This window comes from Dipodomys merriami, unplaced genomic scaffold, assembly GCF_024711535.1.
Source record: "Dipodomys merriami isolate MVZ:Mamm:240054 unplaced genomic scaffold, mDipMer1.0.p SCAF_13, whole genome shotgun sequence".
Taxonomy (NCBI): Eukaryota; Metazoa; Chordata; class Mammalia; order Rodentia; family Heteromyidae; genus Dipodomys; species Dipodomys merriami.
This window is the reverse complement of record NW_027202604.1, coordinates 20,590,305-20,609,474: the sequence shown is the minus strand read 5'-3', so window position 1 is coordinate 20,609,474 and position 19,170 is coordinate 20,590,305. Positions and strand designations below refer to the sequence as shown.

The window sequence follows — 19,170 nt, the reverse complement described above, 5'->3', positions numbered from 1 at the left end:
TGTCATTCATGATCTTCCTACCTCTTTTTTTTCCTCCAGATTTTCCCCTTTTGGTCTTATAATCTTGTAGTGGCTTTTAAAAATTATTCCACTATTGAATAAGCACAGTGGCACCTACCTATAATCCCAGTATTTTTTAAAAAAATTGCTTTTTAGCAATGACTTTCTGAAATTGAAACCTAAGTATTGCATTACTGGTTTATTCTTATAAACATTTCTAGCTTGGATTTAATTGCTTCTTTTAATGAAGTGCATTAATAAGTTCAATTAGTTAATTATACACTTGGGACTTAGGTAATTTTTATATTCATATTTTTCAGATATAAAATTGATTCCTGAGTGTCTTTGTATTTATCCCTGCTTTGCTTGGACTCAAAAAAAGAAACCCAACCTGAATGCTATAGAATTAGAGTATAGGGGCTGGGAAGGTGGCTCAGTGGTAGAGCGCTTGCCTTGCATGCCTGAGGCCCTGGGTTCGATTCCTCAGCACCACATAAGCAAAAAGAAAAAAAGCCGGAAGTGGCACTGTGGCTCAAAGTGGTAGAGCGCTAGCCTTGAGCTGAAGAGCTGAGGGATAGTGCCCAGGCCCAGAGTTCAGGCCTCAAGACCAGACCCCCCCCAAAAAAAAAAAAAAGAATTAGAGTATAAATTAATTTTATAAGTTTAATTCTTCAAGTGCAAATATGTATTAGGTTGTTTACTGGCTTATTCATACAATAAATAGGACTGTTATTAGTTAGATAAAATGCAATCCTTTTCCTTTCAGTCAACTTGAAATGTATGTTGCGGGTGCAAATGTTTGCCATTATTTAAGATGTTGAATAGAAATTACCCTTTGACAACTTTTCATCCTGAAAATTGCCTAAAATATATGCCTAAATTTTGCAAAGGAGTAGGAAAAGGAAAAGAAATTGATTCATTTTAACTCTAGATGGCAGTTAAACACAACTAACAAAGAACAACTTTTTGAAATACAGAAACAGGGAAATAGTAAGACATTCATTTACACAATTCTTGCATCTAGTTAAATTATATTCTCAAAATGTTGTCTTAGATTGATATCACTAAATTTGTATAAAATGTAATTACACACAAGTGAAATAGTGGAAATAAGCCCTCCCCCACCCCTTTGGCATGTAATGTGTCATAGTACCTATACACTGGTTTCTATACTGATTTATGTTGCTTGTATTTTATTTTTAGTTCAGAGTGTAGTTTCGTTTATGTATAGTCAAGCTATGTGCTATCAGTCAAGCTATTGTATAGTTAGGTTTAAATGAAAATAAAGTATATTGATGAAATATGTTGTGAAAATTCACTTAAAAGTCTGACATATACATTTGAGATTAAATTTTCTTTTGATTTTATTTAAAATGCATTTTTGTTTGGACATTAACATATAATTCACAATATTAGCTTGTTTTTCTATGTTGAACTGAAATTATGTTTCTAGCAGTATTTATGAAGATATTTATGAGGGAAATGAAAATGTAGCAGATTTTATTTTGTTTTTATGTCATAAGCCCAGTTCTGGGAGTGAGCTGCCATTTTAATAGACTTTAGAATGCACTGCCTTGTTTGTCACCACCATACACAGTGATACAGCATCTACCAAATAGAACAAAGGAATTTTAAGCAGGCTTAAACAGTGTCACCTGACTTCTCAGCTGGCATAGAAGAGGAAAAGTTATAATAGTTTTAAAGTATTACAGATTTTATGTGAAATAACTCCCCTTTGGAGAGGATTTATTTCTCACTTCTTGTATTTAGCAATTTATGAGGTTTTTGTTTTTGTTTTTGTTTTTTGTAAATAGTTAATTACATAAGCCCCAACTAATACCCAGGAAGAAGGACCCTGTTGTTTCTACCCTTGTAAGACTTGTGAACTGTAGTAAGGAATGTTGTTCTCAAGGTTCAAAGATGTGGAGGTAAGTGTAACAGAACCTAGGACCTCATCGAACACTTCAGATTTTGGAATCATTTCTTACCATTTAGGTTGGTTATAGAATAAATGTTCAGTAGAAGCTCCAAGAAATATGATCATATTCTAGAGTGTTCCCTTTGCCTTTTAATCATATTCAGTACTGGGATTTGAATTTTGGGCTTAGTGCTTGCTAAGCTAGCACCCTACCAATTGAACCATTCTGGAAATCCTTTTTTTTTGGAATTGGTTGTTTTTGAGAACTACTCTTGCTTTTTGGCCCATACTGGCCTGGACTGTGATCTTTCTACGTGTTCTCACCTTTGTTGCTGGAATATGAGATGCATAGCACTGCTTCTGGCATACCACTGCCCTAACCATGTTTTGTTTTGTTGAGCTTGGAGGCCTCCTTCCTCAGCCTTCCTAGTACTGGGATATGGACAGATACCACCATGCCTAGATAAATTTTCTTTTTCTCTTTCCAGCCCTCCTTTTCCTTCCCTTTGTTTATGGTCCTTGGGATTTTGAGTTCAGGGTCTCATAGGGGTAAACCCTTGGTAAGTATAATTCATAGTAGATGAACCTTAGAAATGTGTTATGTAGCATGGTTAAAAATTTTCTGGAATAGTTTTTGTTGTTTTGCATGATAACTTTTTATTTGAGCAAGATGGGTTTTATGTATAAAATGATTTAGAAGCATTTCCTAAATGAAATTGAACATTCTTTTATTTCATATATCCAAAATATATTTCTCCAAGCTAAATGATTTTATGGTTCAAATGAATTTCTGATAACTTTGAGTGCTTTCAAATTCCTTTTAAGTCACTGTTGTTTTCACGGAGAGTTTTAAATGTAGTCTGTTGAGAGTATTTGTTACTTGATGGGAAAAATAGTTTATAGATTTACTTGTGTTAACTTTACTATACATAAATGTTATAAATCTATATAAAATTCTAACTTGTTTGGGAAAGACAGCCCATACGTACATGAATCATGTACAGGAAAAAAATTAAAGTAGCAAACCTATCTTTTTATATCCCACACATAATAACAATTATAACATAGTTTATGATCTGTAAAAGGCTAAGTTTGGCATTTGTAAATTAAATGTACTATAACCTTCTGCAAACTAGTATTTACTAGAAAAGTAGTGTGTAGAAATGACAATATTGCCAAATTAGAACATAGATTAGAACATAGATTCTAGCTTTGGATATACTACATAAAAATTTAGTTTTACTTTGTATGTGTGTGTGGTGCTGGACATTAACACAGGGCCTTGCACATTCTAGACAAGTGCTCTAGCCCTGAACTACATACCCAGCCCAGAGATTCACATTCTTTTATTGGGGCTTTATGAAATATTTTTTGCTGTGCTTTATTTTAGATGTGGAATTACTGAATATTCATCTTTCATTCTAGAACTTAAGAATGAATTTATAAAAGCTACTGATAAGTAAATCTCAACTTTAAAATGTTTTAATTTTCAGACCACCATTTTCCCAGAGAGTAGAACAAATCTATGGGATTTGAGGGATTTTTTGAAAGCACAAAATTATAATACTATTTAATCCCCAATGTATATGAAACAGATTCCATAATTTTTGACTTTTAAAAAGAGAACTTTACTATTTGTACTTAAATTTCACCACCATTCATAGGTATACTTTTAAATAGAGAAACTTACCTAAAGCTGCACAAGGAAATTCCAATCTTTGAAAAAAAGATGTTTTTCAAGGAAAAATGTCAAGAAAACAGTACTGACTCAGACAAATAGAATGTGGTACAGTCTTTGACAGAAACACCATTGGTACACTTAAATCTTTGGCTCTTATCCTCAGACTCAGTGAAATCAAAAGCCCTTTTATTTGAGAGTAAGGGTCTCCCACTGCACAGAATACATCATCTCATTTTTTTAGATTAAATATGTTGCTTTTGCTAGGCTGCCTCCAACATTTACATAAACAGAATGTCCTTTGTTACCCATTTTGTTATTTGAGTTTAAGGCCTACATGAAGTGTCATGATCTTCTTGAAACTTTCCCTCTGTCCCCTTGGCAGTTATTTTAGTTAATACTAATCTATTTTATTTATCTAGTTATTTTAGTTAATACTAATCCACTGATCTATTAATTTTAATTAATATTAATCTGATCATCGGAGGCTCACATTTGTTATCCTAGCTACTCAGGAAGCTGAAATCAGGAGGATGGGAAGAAAAGTTCTGGAGAATCTATCTTACAAAATTAGGGCTGGAGGTATGATCCTAGTGGTAGAGCACCATCTTAGCAAGCACGAATCCCCAAACTCAAACCCCAGTACTTTAACAACAAAACACAAAAACTAAATCTATTTGAGATCTAGTGATAAAGTACCCTGTACTGTCATTGAGTTTTCAGGTCCATATATATATATATATATATTTTAAGTATACATATGTTAGTACCTTCTGATAGTTACCTACTCTAGTATTTTAGTTCTTAGTGGGAAGGCTGATTGAACCCTTTTTTAAATTTAAATTTTATTGTACAGGTGATGTACAGAGGGTTACAGTTACATAACTAAGGTAATGAGTACATTTCTTTTTGAACAGTGTAACTTCCTCCATTATTTTCTCCCACTTTTCCCCCTCTACTCCCCCAAAATTGTAAAGTTCATTTCAACATAGTCTTGTAGCCTAAGAATATTCTCTCTTTAGAACAATATTCTCATGTGGGAAAAACTTTTGACAAAAGTGCTCAAGAGCATTTAGGAACATGAACTACGTTTAGTCATTATATATTATAGAGTTTTCGGTTATTGAAAGTTTTCACTTATGTGAGCTCATATCTGTCAACATACCAAGCTGAAGGGAAACCCATGGTATCCTGGCTTCATTTTAATGGTACTGGCCCTGGATCTCTTAGTGTTAATTTCTCTTTCATAGTAATACATCGTTCAGGTCTTTGTTTCTCACACATTGTTTTCAGCTTCTTGGAGGCAGATGATGCTTAATTAGATGAAATCAGACCTGGAACATGCAATCGTAGCAGCGTGGGTATAAGACACAAGTAGTTCATTTTTACTGGTAAAATGATGGATTAACTAGTCAGAAATAGTTTCAAAGACAGAGTTGTGGCCTGATGGTTGAATTGGAGTCTCATGGAGGGTTCTAAGGAAGAGGAGAGATTGAGAGTGAATATCTTAAGTGCAGGCATGTAGCAGTGAGTGTGGGGGGATTGAACGTGGCTGGAACTGATGTGCAAGTTGAAGAAATACAAAGTGGCATAGGTATGGGAGGTAAAGGGAGGAGTTATATTTTTAAAATAACATTTGCAGAAAGAACTATTCAATATACTGTAAGGAGGACTGACAAGATTAGAATGATCCCATTCTCAGTCAAGTGATCTCTATCTATCTATCATCTATCTATCTATCTATCTATCTATCTATCTATCTATCTATCTATCTATCTATCTATCTATCTATCTATCTATCTAATCTATCTATCTATCTATCTATCTATCTATCTATCTATCTATCTATCTATCTATCTATCCATCCCTAGTCCTGGGGCTTAAACACTGGGCCTGAGTGCTGTCCTTGAGCTTTTTTTGCTCAAGGCTAAGGCTACTGCTCCAAGGCTTCTCTGGTACTTAATTGGAGATAAGACTCTCACAGACTTTCCTATCTGGGCCAGCTTCAAATTGTGATCTTCAGATCTCAGCCTTCTGAGTAGCTAGGATTGCAATCCTAGCTACCATGAGCCACTGATGCCTGGCTAAATTAGCATTTTTTGGGGGGGGGGTCCGGTCATGGGGCTTGAACTCTGGGCCTGGGCGCTGTCCCTCAGCTCTTCAGCTCAAGGCTAGTGCTTTACCACTTGAGCCACAGCGCCACTTCTGGCATTTTTCTTTTTGCTTATGTGGTGCTGAGGAATCGAACCCAGGGCCTCAGGCATGCAAGGCAAGCACTCTACCACTGAGCCACCTTCTCAGCCCCCAAATTAGCATGTTTTAAGATATTTATTTGTGCTGCTACTGGGGCTACTAGGGTCTCATGTTCTCACTTGACATTCACTGGTGGCACTCTATTGCTTGAGCCATGTGTCTACTTCTGGCTTTTTACTGGTTAATTGGATACTAGAGTCTCTCTCTGACTGCTTGCTTTGAATGCCTTGGTCCTCAGATCTCACACTCCTTAGTAGCTAGGATAGACATGAGGCACTGGCCACTTATATAAGAGAAATTAAGAGAATTTTGTTCATTCTCCAAGTGTTCTTTGAATATGCAATTAAGATAGGCTTAATGTCTTACATGCTTATTCACATAACCTGAGTGATGGGAATTCAGCAGTGTGCTTTGATTTCTTCATATTCTGCCAGTATTTTCTTAAAGACAGTCTGGGTTTAATCTGCATAATGCAGGTGAGAATCTTAGTGTGCTTGCCCATATTCTGTTGCATTTTGTTAACAAAACAGCATAAACGAAGATTTTGTTAACAAGACATTCATTTATTTATATTTAGTGACACCAATATGATAATAGAGTAGCTTCTTTCTGTTAATTTTTTAACTCAGTTTTTAATTAATAATTTTACATAAGGCTTTACTGACTACCTAAGATTTTTCCATGAACCAATACACTGATGACTTCTAAATCATATTTATGAAACATCACGTGGACAAACATACCATTCCAAGTGTTGACTGTTTTTTTGTTGGTTGTGGGGCTTGAACTCTGGGCCTGGGCATTGTCCCTCAGCTCTTCAGCTGAAGGCAAACACTCTACCACTTGAGCCGCAGTGCCACTTCTGGTTTTCTGGTGGTTTATTGGAGATAAGAGTCTCATGGACTTTCCTGCCCCCACTGGCTTTGAACCTCAATCCTCATATCTCAGCCTCCTGAGTAGCTAGGATTACAGGCGTGAGCCACTGGCGCCTGGCCTAAGTGTTAACTTTCATTTGAAAAGTTAAGTCTACAACTATAGATATAAATGAGAAATACTTTTTGCTTAATCTATAAATCACTCTGCAAGAGGAACCTTGTCTTTCCTGAGTAGAGAATTCTAGGTTGACTGTTTCCTCTTCAACACTTTGTCACTTTTGCATTGTGTGGTTTATGGCATTAAGTTTCTGTACTGTTTTAGATAATGCATGCTTACGAATTTCTGTAGTTGCCTTCAAGATCACCACCTTCATCCCTTGCCTTCATCCCCCTTCTCTTCCTCCAATACTGGGATTTGAATTTAGGCCTCACACTTTCTCTACCAGCTGAGCCGTACCTCTAGTGTAGCTTTTTGCTTTTTAACTAGAGATGGAATCTCACAGACTAATCTCACAGATTAGACTTGAGCAGCCTGCACCTAGTCAAGACTTCCTGTCTGGTTTCCAGCAATTTGATTTTATATGACTAGGTACGATCATTTAGTGCATGTATATCTCTGTGTGTGTTCATCTTGCTCATTGTTTTCTGTCACTTGGCTTCATCAATATTGGAAAACATGACATTTGTTTCCTCAGCTCTTTCTTCTGCCTTTTTTTTTCTCCTTCTGGGATTCCTATTTTGTGTATATAACATCATTCTCTTCTACTTTTTTTTTTGTACTGGGAATTCAACTCAGTGCCTCATGCTTGCAAAGTTGGAGCTCTCCTGCTTGAAGCACACTCTCAGCCAGCTTAGATTTTGTTGTTTTTGTTCAGTCTTATATGTACACCTTTTTTGGGGGGTGTCAGTCATGGGGCTTGAACTCTGGACCTGGACACTGTCCCTGAGCTCTTCAGCTCAAGGTGAGCATTCTACCACTTGAGTCAGTGCCACTTCTGATTTTCTGGTGGTTAATTGGAGATGAGTCTCACAGACTTTCCTCCCTAGGCTGCCTTTGAACTGTGATTCTCAGATCTCAGCCTCCTGAGTAGTTGGGATTACAGGTGTGAGCCACCAGTGCCCAGCCAAGCTACATTTCTTCTTTGGTCATACATGTTAACCTATGTTCCAGTTCCCTGATGCTATTGTTTTGTATCTATTTTGTGATTTTATTTTGCATTTGTCCAATGACTAAAACTATCGAGCCTCTCAATTATTTGCCATCTATATACACTGAGGAATCTGTTCAACCATTTTGCATATATTAAAAATTATTTATTTGATTAAATGACAGGATTCTATTATGTACCTATGTACCTTCATGTACCTATGACTCTAGCTCCTCTGGAGGATGAGGCAGAAAAATAGTTTAAGACTACTTGTGTAGGACCAGTCTAGGCAACATAGATACTACCTCTTTAAAAGTTACAGGAGGGCTGGGAATGTGGCTTAGTGGTAGAGTGCTTGCCTTGCATGCCTGAGGCCCTGGGTTCGATTCCTCAGCACCACATAAGCAAAAAGAAAAATGCCAGAAGTGGCGCTGTGGCTCAAGTGGTAGAATGCTAACCTTGAGCAAAAGAAGTTCAGAGTCGTGCTCAGGCCTTGATTTCAAATCCCAGACTGGCAAAATAAAAATAGGAGATGGAGATAAATCAAATATTACTACTGGGTTTTTAGTTTGACCTCTGCAAATGCTGTTGTTACTGTAGGTGGTAGAAGCATAGGGGATGACGTTAGGCAAAAAAATCTGTTATACTTATTGCCACCTTAAGTTTGGGAGGCTTATTAAGACTTATAAATACAAATAAATACTCTGCTGAATATGAATGTAGAGCTCAGGGGTTAGGTTGTGCTTAGGCATATACTTTATGACTTACTAGTACATGAGAGTGTATATAATTACATGAGAAACTGCCTAGAGACAGAGAAGTTAACCAGATTCCTATTTATATACTTACTTACAAATTTGTTTATTCTAAGTAGAAGCACTTGTATTGATCCTACATATACTCCATGGGTTCTCCAAAAGTCTTGCAGGGTAGTATCTTTCATCAGTCAATAAATTAAGAAAAGTTGCTACACATGTGGTTGATATGCTTGAGAAAGTAGTAATTTTGTTTACAATGTAGCAGGAGAGTCAAGAAGTTTGAGAGTCAAGAGTTTGATTCAATATATAGGTAAAGCTTTGTCATTGTTGACTTTTTAAAGGATTGAGAATATTAATAAGTTAACCTACTAAAGATACTTCTTTGGTTTACTGCCTGTGTAAAAGTGACTACTAGAATTAATTTTACTACTGTGAAAACTAAGATGGAATCCTGGTGGGTATTCATGTTAAAGGAAGCTAGTAATCTCATTTTAATGGATACAGACATTTTCACTGAAATGCTCAACAATGAGTACATCAAAAACCATACTTTATTTATGTATAGCAATACAATTTACATATTAAATAACACTATAATAGAATGATTTGATATAGTTTTAAACAAAGAAAAAAGGAAAAAATTTCAGGTTACAAAACCCCTCCCCCAGAACAAATTTAAAAAAAAAAAATCACTTCTTCCAAATGGATCAATGCAACAAATGAATTCAGTGACTAATCATGTCTAGTTCCTATTGCACAAATGGTCAATGGGATTTAAAGAAAGTCCAACTTTCACAATCACTGCCTCAAAGAAAGAACATGTTGGATTCTTCTGGAATGCAAAGATGGTTCTTGCTACTTCAATACACAGAACGTTGAATTCACATATCCACCACGAAAAGAAAAGAAAAGAAAAACTATGACGGAATTGAAACTAGAAAAAAATTAGCTTTATATGAAAATATAAAATTCTATGATTATATACCATAGATACAAAGTTCCCAGAAGATGTTTACCCAAGCAACAAAGTATTTACAGCTTTAATGATTTCAGCTATTTCAAAATGAAGTGAAAGAAACAGGAGTCAACATGAAGGCTGAATTCTTTAGAAATAATGGCTGCTTGCAAGTTTCAAATGTCTTAACAAAAAAGGAGTCACTACCCCAAATGTTGGAGAGTTGCGACGTTTTACAAAATTGACTTTTCTCCTTTTCTGGAGATGTTTTTCTTAAAACTCAAGATATTTTTTTCTTGAAATTATCTTCTGTAGAAAACGCTTCCCCTTGCAAATAGTTAACAAAAATACTAAAAACAGTTTTAACAGTTAAGACAAAGTAGAGGCCAAATATCATTATTACAATTCTTTCCTATTTTTAGCATGCCTTCTTTCTAGAGATAAGTAAAGCCAATATTGTATGTTAGATGGAACGAAGGGAAAGCGCAAAGGGTTAAGTGAAATTACAGCTGCTAACAACAGAAGAAAGCAGGCATTTTTTCCCTTCATATAAAAATTCACTGGCACCATTTGAACAGAAATTTTAGAACATAGAAATTAAAAAATGCATTTTCCAGTATAACTGCTAACTTCTCAAGACCACTACACTTGGTTTTCTCTTAAATTACGATTAATTTGGGTTTACTTTTTGCTTAGAATTAGTAATATGTGTCTTTGGTAAATTGGTATCTATATTTTAATTTTAAATATATATGCATTTAAGAAAAAGTCATAACAAGGCAGTTGTGCTGTGTCATTACAAAATAATTAGGTTATTTATTGACTTCAGTATCACTCTGGGCTACAAATTCCAACAGCTAGAACTTGAATACCCAAACTCTTCTCTGACCTTGCTGGACTCTTCTATTCCAAATGGGAGTCTTAAAACTGCAAGGCATAAAATTAGGAAAATTAACTAATTCTATTATTTAAAGCCAGAACTTCTTTTAAATGAGGAAGATGGTAGTATAGCTATCAGGTGTGAGAAAGTTCTGATGGCATAAGATGTCTTTGATGTCCAGCACCAGTTGGTCTGATCAGGGCAGTTTGGTTTTATATGATCTGCACATTCTGATTCTTTAGAGCTAAACCCCCAAACAGCTTTATTTTTATAAAGTAGTACACATTAACTTGGAATAGCTATTTATTTTCCCCTTGAGTGCAAGTAGTAATAACATTGTTAACTACGGAAGCAATGTGTTATGTCTCAAAATGCCATTTTTGCAAGTCTCTGCCTCTGGAGAGATGCAAGTGTACTTTTGCTATTGATGGATAGTAATAGTGATGATGCACATTGTGGTGAAAGTTGGAACTATGCTCAGTGAGGGGTTTGGACCACTTTGGTAAGATGGGCAAATAGCAGTTGTTCACAGTTCAGTGGGTCAGGATCTGTACAGTTTGGTTCAAGCCTGCTGTAGATAAACAGATTGCTTACATAGAACTTTGAAAACATCTTTATAAAGTGTCTATCCTATTGACTTGCTCTTTCTTTTTCCCTTTCATCATTATTCTGTTACTCGTGTAACAGCAAGACAGTCACAGAATGAGGGTATTCATTTCCACAGATTGAACCTTCTGTAAATAGCGCAGAAGGGAATACTTGCTTTTGTTTTCTAAGCACTGTCCTTTTATTCAGAAAAAAAAAAAATGACTGGAGGAATCATGCACTCAAATGTTACATTTGAATGATAAAGCCACTGTGCCATCTACTAACAAGCATTAGTTCATATCAATAGTCTGCACAACTAAAGTGACTCACTTAAATGAGAAACTTTCAGCTTTCAACCAAACCTGAAACTTTTCTCTTCCTATTCCCCTCAGCCTTCCAGCAGTTGTAAATGTTCCAACGGCAAGCCATCATGTCTGGTGGGAGCTGAGGAGTGGTAAAGGTGTCTGTGCCATCTATCAACATACATTTAGCCCATTTTGTTCACTTGAACACTTTTTCCAAAGACTAGTATACAGTTTTGTAGAAGCAAATAGTCTGTGCTATTGAATGTTGTGTGATGAAAAGCTGAGATTAACCTTGATAAAGTTACATAGCTCATGAGAACTCTATTGATCTGACCCCTGCAATGGAATGTTTGAACTTGGCCTGTAGTTCCTCTCTCCATAGAAACTGGTCTTCTAGCATGGCTCAAGCAACTCAAGATAACAGAACCTCAGTGCTCATCATAATTTTGTCATTCATGCTGTCATGCCTACCCAGAAAATAGAGTAGCCATGGTGGCCTTTTGGTTCAAGTTTTATTGGCATAAAATAACACAAAAGCCTGTTCTTCAGAGGCCCAATTCTGGTTATGATTTCAAGTCTGACAGAAATTGACTCTGAAAAGGACACATGAAACTGAAGGAACAGATCTCAGTAAGTGCTTATTTTTCTAACTCTACTGATATTTCTTAAAAAAGTCTCCCAATTTTTCCATTAGTACTGTGAATATAACTTTAGAGGCTCTAATGATTATAGTTTATCAGTTTCTTTGATGCTAATGATTATCTGTTTCCTTGAGGCTAAACTACACAAAAGCATTCAAAGCCACCTCCTTCTCTTAAAAATCCACTTGGAAATGTAGACATCACCTTTTATTTAAGATTCCATTTATCTTTTTTTCCCAATAAGACTTAATCACGTGTGAGAGTTTAGACAGTCCCCAAACTTTTGCTAATACAGTATTTTCAATTTAATCTTAAGTGGAAGAATGCGAGAGATTTATGAAACATTTGGCCAAAAGGAAAGAAAAGAATGTTAATTCTACAGGTAGTTTTTATTAGATGGCTATATGTAGTGGAACATTTTTAGAGTACTAGTTTCAGAATTGTACATTTGCAAAAATTTTTATTCTACCTATCATAAGGGAAGGTATTATCAACAAAAATGCATTAGTGAGGATTACTTAGAGGATCTATAGTTGTGTAAAAGATTGCCACCTTTCTACTGTAAATGATAGCCCTGATTTTAGGGGCTAGCTGTTTCAGAGAGTCAAGTGGAAATAACACACACTGTCCACATAGCTACTGTGAAAGCTGTAATACAGTTATCCTTTATTTTGACACATTTTTTAAGCTGTGAATATAACTTCATAACTAATCAGAGATGTTCACATGAAGCAACTCTTAAACCTCCTAATTTCTTACTGGATTTCTTAGCCATCATAAACGGAACTGTTTCAAGGCTACAATGTTGATAGACCTTAGTAGCTCCTGATAGCCAGCTATTTTGTAAAAGAAAACATGATCCATCCACTCCATTAAAATACAGAAGGCATACAGTATTGAACAGTGCCTAAAAAATAGGAGGGGAGGACTGAAGAAAAGTACAGCATTGCCTGCTAGTAGAATGCAACTGCTTTAGCAATAATAATGAAAACCAAGATTCACTGTCATTACAAAGACCTTCACTGTACTGAACTAAAAAGTAGCACATACGCTGTCATGGAATGTCACATCAGGGTTTGCTTTAGTATTAGATTATAGGCAGTAACACTGATCATATAGTGCAAACTAGGTAAAATTGCGTTTCACTGTGTGAAATGAACAGAGGTGCAAATGCTCAGTAGGATACCATTAAGACATAAAATGGCAAAAAATAAATATCAAAACTTTTATCAGTGTAAAAAAGTAACTGGGTTATTGTATAACCTAGAGTCTGGCAAAAAAGGCCTCAAAAAAGTTCTCAGTCTTCAGAAGTTTACAAATTAAGTGCCCTTTCCGGAATCCAGTCACACTAGAGACTCCATGCTCTCGGCAGGGTCTGATTCATCTGCAATGAGCACAGCACCATTTTTGTCCGCTGTCATGGGACCATTTCCATTTTCTTTAGTGCTGACCAAGCTGAGCATTGCTTTATAGACAAACTGGTATTGTTCCTGAAAAAAACAAGAGGAAAACAGTGAGCCAAGGAACAACTTAGTCATTCCATCTCAGATGGAATTACCAATTAAAAATGTAATTTTGAATTAACATTGTAGAGAAACAGGAATAGCAAAAATGTTATCTAATTAATGTAATCACTTGAATTTGTTTACAGTAAGGTGTACACCTTCCTATCCTTCTTACATCTGTTAGTATGCAGCCAGTTCTCAATATTGATAGTTCACTAAGTAATGGAGCATTCATACCTTAAAACTAGAGAATTCTTCAAAGCAGGGTTTCTCCACTGAGGTACTACTGACCTTTCAGACCAGATAATTCTGTGTGGTCAAAGTTGTTTTGTACATGTTAGGATGTTTACCATTCCTGGCCTCTATGCACTAAATGCCAGAGCATGTCTCTTCATATGCAGTTTTGACAACAAAACATCAGCTGATGTATAATTTCATCAGACTACTTACAATGTCTGTGAATACTCCAGGTCTCATAAGATTGATCATTTTTGCCACCTGGAAAACATCCACAGCATTTTCATTCTCCAGCTGCTGGGACAGGGTGGTAAGGGCACACAACATTCCTGCTGAAACTGCTCCATACCTGAGGAGGGAGAAAGACACCATGTCAGAATCTCTCAGGGAACGAGTGTACTGGATGAAATTACCATATCATGTTTTCTTTGCTAGTAAAATACGTATTGACATTTGTATGCATTGAAAAAACTAAATATTGGACGGAGAGAGGGGTGGTACATAAGGTTAACATTGGTTTATCTACTTCATTAGAAGTTTAGCCTGAAAGGAAAGGATCAAGGCAGACTTGGGATGTGCTACTGGGAGTTAAGAAAAAGCAGTAGGAGAACCTTAACTATATAGTCTTTTGAATAAGTAGCAGCTGGTAAAGGGCTCTGAAAAATTTTCACCTCAAACCGCCAAGAATTTACTTGTATAAAGAATAAACAATGGAATTACAACTACTAACTGCCTTTTTGAGATGCATAGGATTAAAGTGGTGCTTATGAAGTTCAGACTGGATAGTGATGTCATAATCATCATAAGATGTGCTTAGCATAACACATGTATTTATGATGATCTTGGTGTAATCAGATTTACTGTGCTTCCAGTCATACACAACTACAACATATACATTTATATACATACATCTTGGATCTATGATCTGCATCTTCTAGGTTTGTGTAACTGCAGTATGCTGTTTGCACAATAATGAAATCATCTAACGGTACAATGCTTTTATTTTTAATGTTAAAATTATCATACCCTAATTGTACAAATACCCTAATTTCTAAGAGCTCATCCTTCCATTAAGTGTCATATGACAGTATGTGGATCAAAATTAAGTCAGAGAAGTTTCAAAGGCAGTTTCATATTTTTGGCTATGAAGTAGAGTAAGTCTCATCTTGTGAGCGCAATCTGTGAGTGTAATCTTTAAGATTCTCAGAAAAGAGCATTTCTCTTTGTTTCACACACACAGAGATTAGAAAAGTAGACAGGTTGGCAACTCCAGTTCCATAGGAACCTGTGCCAGGACATAGTTTCCATAGAATGACAGAAACAATGGATGAAATGAGCTGTTGAAGGTGATGCTGCTGTTTGGTGATAGAAGTAAGACTAGTGCTACATTCCCTTAGAAAGTACTGATAATGGAGCTTTTCAATTCAATCTGAGTTGAATGAGACCAATGACCCCTTTAACTCAGTACCCACTTTAGAGGTAACCTCTTCAGATGCAAAAATTATTATGCATTATTATTATTATATTATAAAATTATTATACACATTTCAAGATTTAGGTTTATCAGTGTATTTCAACACATTCATCCCTTCAACTTGTGGCACATGTATCAGATTTGCTTGTTTTCCTTTAGAAGAACATATCTTTTTTTTTTTTTTTTTGTCGGTCGTGGGGTTTGAACTCTGGGCCTGGGCGCTGTCCCCTCAGCTCTTCAGCTCAAGCGCCACTTCCGGTTTTCTGGTGGTTTATTGGAGATAGGAGTCTCACGGTCTCTCCTGCCCGGGCTGGCTTTGAACCGCGATCCTCAGATCTCAGCCTCCTGAGTAGCTAGGATTACAGGCGTGAGCCACCAGCGCCCGGCTAGAAGAACATATCTTTTAATTGTATTTCGAGAGGAGATCTATCTAGTCACAGGTTATATACATTTTCTGTTTTAAAGCGACTGCCACATTTCTCACTCTTGTGGTGGTTACAATTCGTATTACTCCCAGGATAAAAGTGCTTGTTTCTCCTCATCATTAAAATTTTAAGTTTTGTCAATTTGATGGGTTAAAAAAAAAACCTGTATTTTACTGTTGTTTAATTATTTTCTTGATTACCAAGAAGGAAGAACATTTATTTGTCCTCTGTATCTCATCTTCCAAAAATGCGTAATTAATTATAGATAGGATACCTAGCTATCAGGTTTATTTCTTTCAACTTAGTTTTATAGGAATCAGTTTTTGGGCCATTTTAATGGAATATAGTGTTTACATGTAATCAAAGTTATTAGCCCACAAATGAAGGGATGAACTGTGTTGAAATATACCGATAAACCTAAATCTTTTTATTTTTGGCTTTTTTTTTTTAGGGGAAGGAGGATCTTGTTTGAGAATGCTTTTCTTTTCTTTGCCAGGCCTGGGCTCTGTCCCTGAGCCTCTCTGTGCTCAAGGCTAGTAGTGTTCTACCACTTGAGCCACAGTGCCACTTCCAGCCCTTTCTGTTTATGTGGTCCTAAGGAATCTAACCCAGGGTCTTCATGAATGCTAGGCAAGCACTCTACCACTAAACCATATTCCCAGCCTGAGAATGCTTTTCTGAGCTTAGTTTTCTGTTTGTTTTTTTGTTGGTCACGGGGCTTGAACTCTGGGCCTGGGCACTGTCCCTGTGCTCTTCAGCTCAAGGCGAGTGCTCTACTGCTTGAGCCACAGCGCCACTTCTGGTTTTCTGGTGGTTAATTGGAGATAAGAGTCTAGCAGACTTTCCTGCCCAGGCTGGCTTTGAACCGTGATCCTTAGATCTCAGCCCCTGAGTAGCTAGGATTATAGGCATGAGCCACTGGTGCCTGACCATAGCTTAGTATTTTAAAGATATTCTCTTCTAGCAGATAGCTGAATATCTCAGCATTTATAATCTTGGTATCTTATAAAGTCAATTTTCTGCTATAGTCTTGGTCTCTATATATATTTCATTTAATTTTTGGTTTCAAACATATTATGAATTTGCTCTAGTTTTATGATGCAAATGGAATCCTAAATGAGTGTTCCATACAGGTGGGCTTCCTGGAGGAGGTAAGCTGACTGTGGACTGTTGTCCACAGTTGGAAAACAGGCTTAGCTGAATTAGTGAGGACATCACAGCAGAGAAAGAAGGAACTAGGAGAGGGTGATCAGTATCTCCCGAATACTCATCTTCAGAATATAAATCTTTAACCCTCATGCATGCTAAGCATGTGTTCTACCACTGAGCTATACCCAAATTGCATGTGTTATATGATGATTTTAAAACAGAACTGTCAGGGGCAAAAACAAAAAACAACAAAACACGCCAAACTTGTCAGGATTTTATTAGGTCGCATTAATATGTACAAGAATTTTTCTGTTCACAAGCATAATGTCTTTGTACTTTTCTCCATAGTCTTTTTTTTTTTTTTTGTGGCAGTCATGGGGTTTGAACTCTGGGCCTGCACGCTGTCCCTCAGCTCTTCAGCTCAAGGCTAGCACTTCTGGTTTTCTGGTGGTTTATTGGAGATAAGAGTATCAGGGACTTTCCTGCCTGGGCTGGCTTTGAACCGCGATCCTCAGATCTCAGCCCCTGAGTAGCTAGGATTACAGGCATGAGCCACTGGTGCCCAGATTCCATAGTCTTTGCCAATCATACTTTAGGAAGACCTATCTGTGGTCTTAGTTGATGCAAAGGAAAATTACTTGACAGGGTGAATGTGTGTACATGTTATACAGAAAAAACTCTTCAGTTGTAATAATGTGTGGATTGTTTTGGGTGGTTGGCCAAATCTTTATCTGCCAGTGTTCCTTTTACCATTTACCTTTTCTTCCTACATTTTTGGTTTTCTTTTTTTGTCTTCTGGTACTTGGGTTTGAATTCAGGGCCTCTCACTTGCTCAGCTGTTGCTGTATCACCGAGCCACATCTCTAGCCTGAGTTTTTGCTGATTAAATAGAGAAGAGGTCTTTTGGACTTTGTTTCCTGGGATGTCTCAAACTGTGATCCTGTCAGTCTCAGTCTCCTGAGCAACTAGAATTATAGGCCTGAGTCACTGGTACCCATCACAACTGATTGGCTGCCTTGATCATACCCTAAATAGCTTATGTACCAGCTTATGTCTATTGATTTATCTTTTGAAATCCCTTTAAAATCCTGGGTCCACTAATACATTTTTGGCAGCATTCAACCAGCTGTATATTGCCAAGGTAAATTTTTCTAATGTACTGTGATTTATTAGAATTTTATTTACATTTTTGCATCTATATCCAAATATGTAATACTGGACTCTAGTTTCCCATTATGCTGCTAGCCTTGTCTGTTTAAATCAGGTTTGCACAAAGTCTTCCTTCTGTATATTACCACCTGAATGTACATCTATGAGGGCTTGGTGGCCCCTAATAGTTGAAGAACTTATTATTTTAGTCAGTGTTTAAATAATCTCTAATGTGCATGTACTCTTCATGCTATGTTGTCTTCCATGTACTTAACATACATTGACTTGTATCCACCTGAGGCTGAAGAAACAAGGCACATTCAAGATGAATTGGTCAGTTTCTCCTGAACTACAGCATAAAATTCAGCTGACATATAAAGACAGCTCAGAACAGAGACTTCTACACAGCCTGTGTTCAACATTCTATTATGCTCTTTACGCTCAAAGTTGTTTTTGTTTTTTTTGTTTTTTTTTTTTTTGTCGGTCGTGGGGCTTGAACTCTGGGCCTGGGCGCTGTCCCTCAGCTCTTCAGCTCAAGGCGAGCGCTCTACCACTTGAGCCACAGCGCCACTTCCAGTTTTCTGGTGGTTTATTGGAGATAGGAGTCTCACGGTCTCTCCTGCCCGGGCTGGCTTTCAACCGCGATCCTCAGATCTCAGCCTCCTGAGTAGCTAGGATTACAGGCATGAGCCACCAGTGCCCTGCTATGCTCAAAGTTTTAGTGTAGAGTTACTAAAGAACGGTCTCAAATGCTTGTTTTGTTTCCTATAAAAGTTGAATACTACTTTTAGCTTTTCATTACAGAAAATGTTAAACACACACAAGTCTAGTAACCTTTTATGGTAACCTTTATGTAGCCACCATCATTTAGATGCCTAGAAGAAAACTTCAGGTATTTTACTAGTAATTATTTTAGAACTACAAGATAAAGACTTAAAAGAATAAACACCTGAACAAACAAACAATTCTCAGATACTTTTTCTGTTGTTGTTGTTGGTCGTGGGGCTCGAACAACTCGGGGCCTGGGCACTCTCACTCAGCTCTACAGCTCAAGGCTGGCACTGTACCACTTGAGCCACAGTGCCACTTCCGGTTTTCTGAGTGGTTTACTGGAGATGAGAGTCTCATGGACTTTCTTGCCCTGGCTGGCTTTGAACTGCGATCCTCAGATCTCAGCCTCCTGAGTAGCTAAGATTAGAGGTGTGAGCCACTGGTGCTGGGCCCTGAGCTCT

At 36.9% G+C, this 19,170-nt stretch overlaps 1 protein-coding gene and 1 long non-coding RNA gene across 4 annotated transcripts in view; one reads left to right on the top strand and one right to left on the bottom strand.

The window, feature by feature from the left end:
* Positions 1–19,170, top strand: part of LOC138824721 (uncharacterized) — a 48,930-nt gene that overhangs the window by 5,206 nt on the left and 24,554 nt on the right. The gene's annotated exons all lie outside the window — the stretch shown is intronic.
* Positions 9,160–19,170, bottom strand: part of Ptprg (protein tyrosine phosphatase receptor type G) — a 693,584-nt gene continuing 683,573 nt past the window's right edge. For all 3 annotated transcript variants that reach the window (XM_070018858.1, XM_070018857.1, XM_070018856.1), the window contains 2 exons: positions 13,955–14,090; positions 9,160–13,489 (listed from right to left, as the gene is read on the bottom strand). In XM_070018858.1, the coding sequence (XP_069874959.1) occupies positions 13,343–13,489; positions 13,955–14,090 (283 nt within the window). In that variant the 3' untranslated portion in view covers positions 9,160–13,342. The remainder of the gene's footprint in view (positions 13,490–13,954; positions 14,091–19,170) is intronic.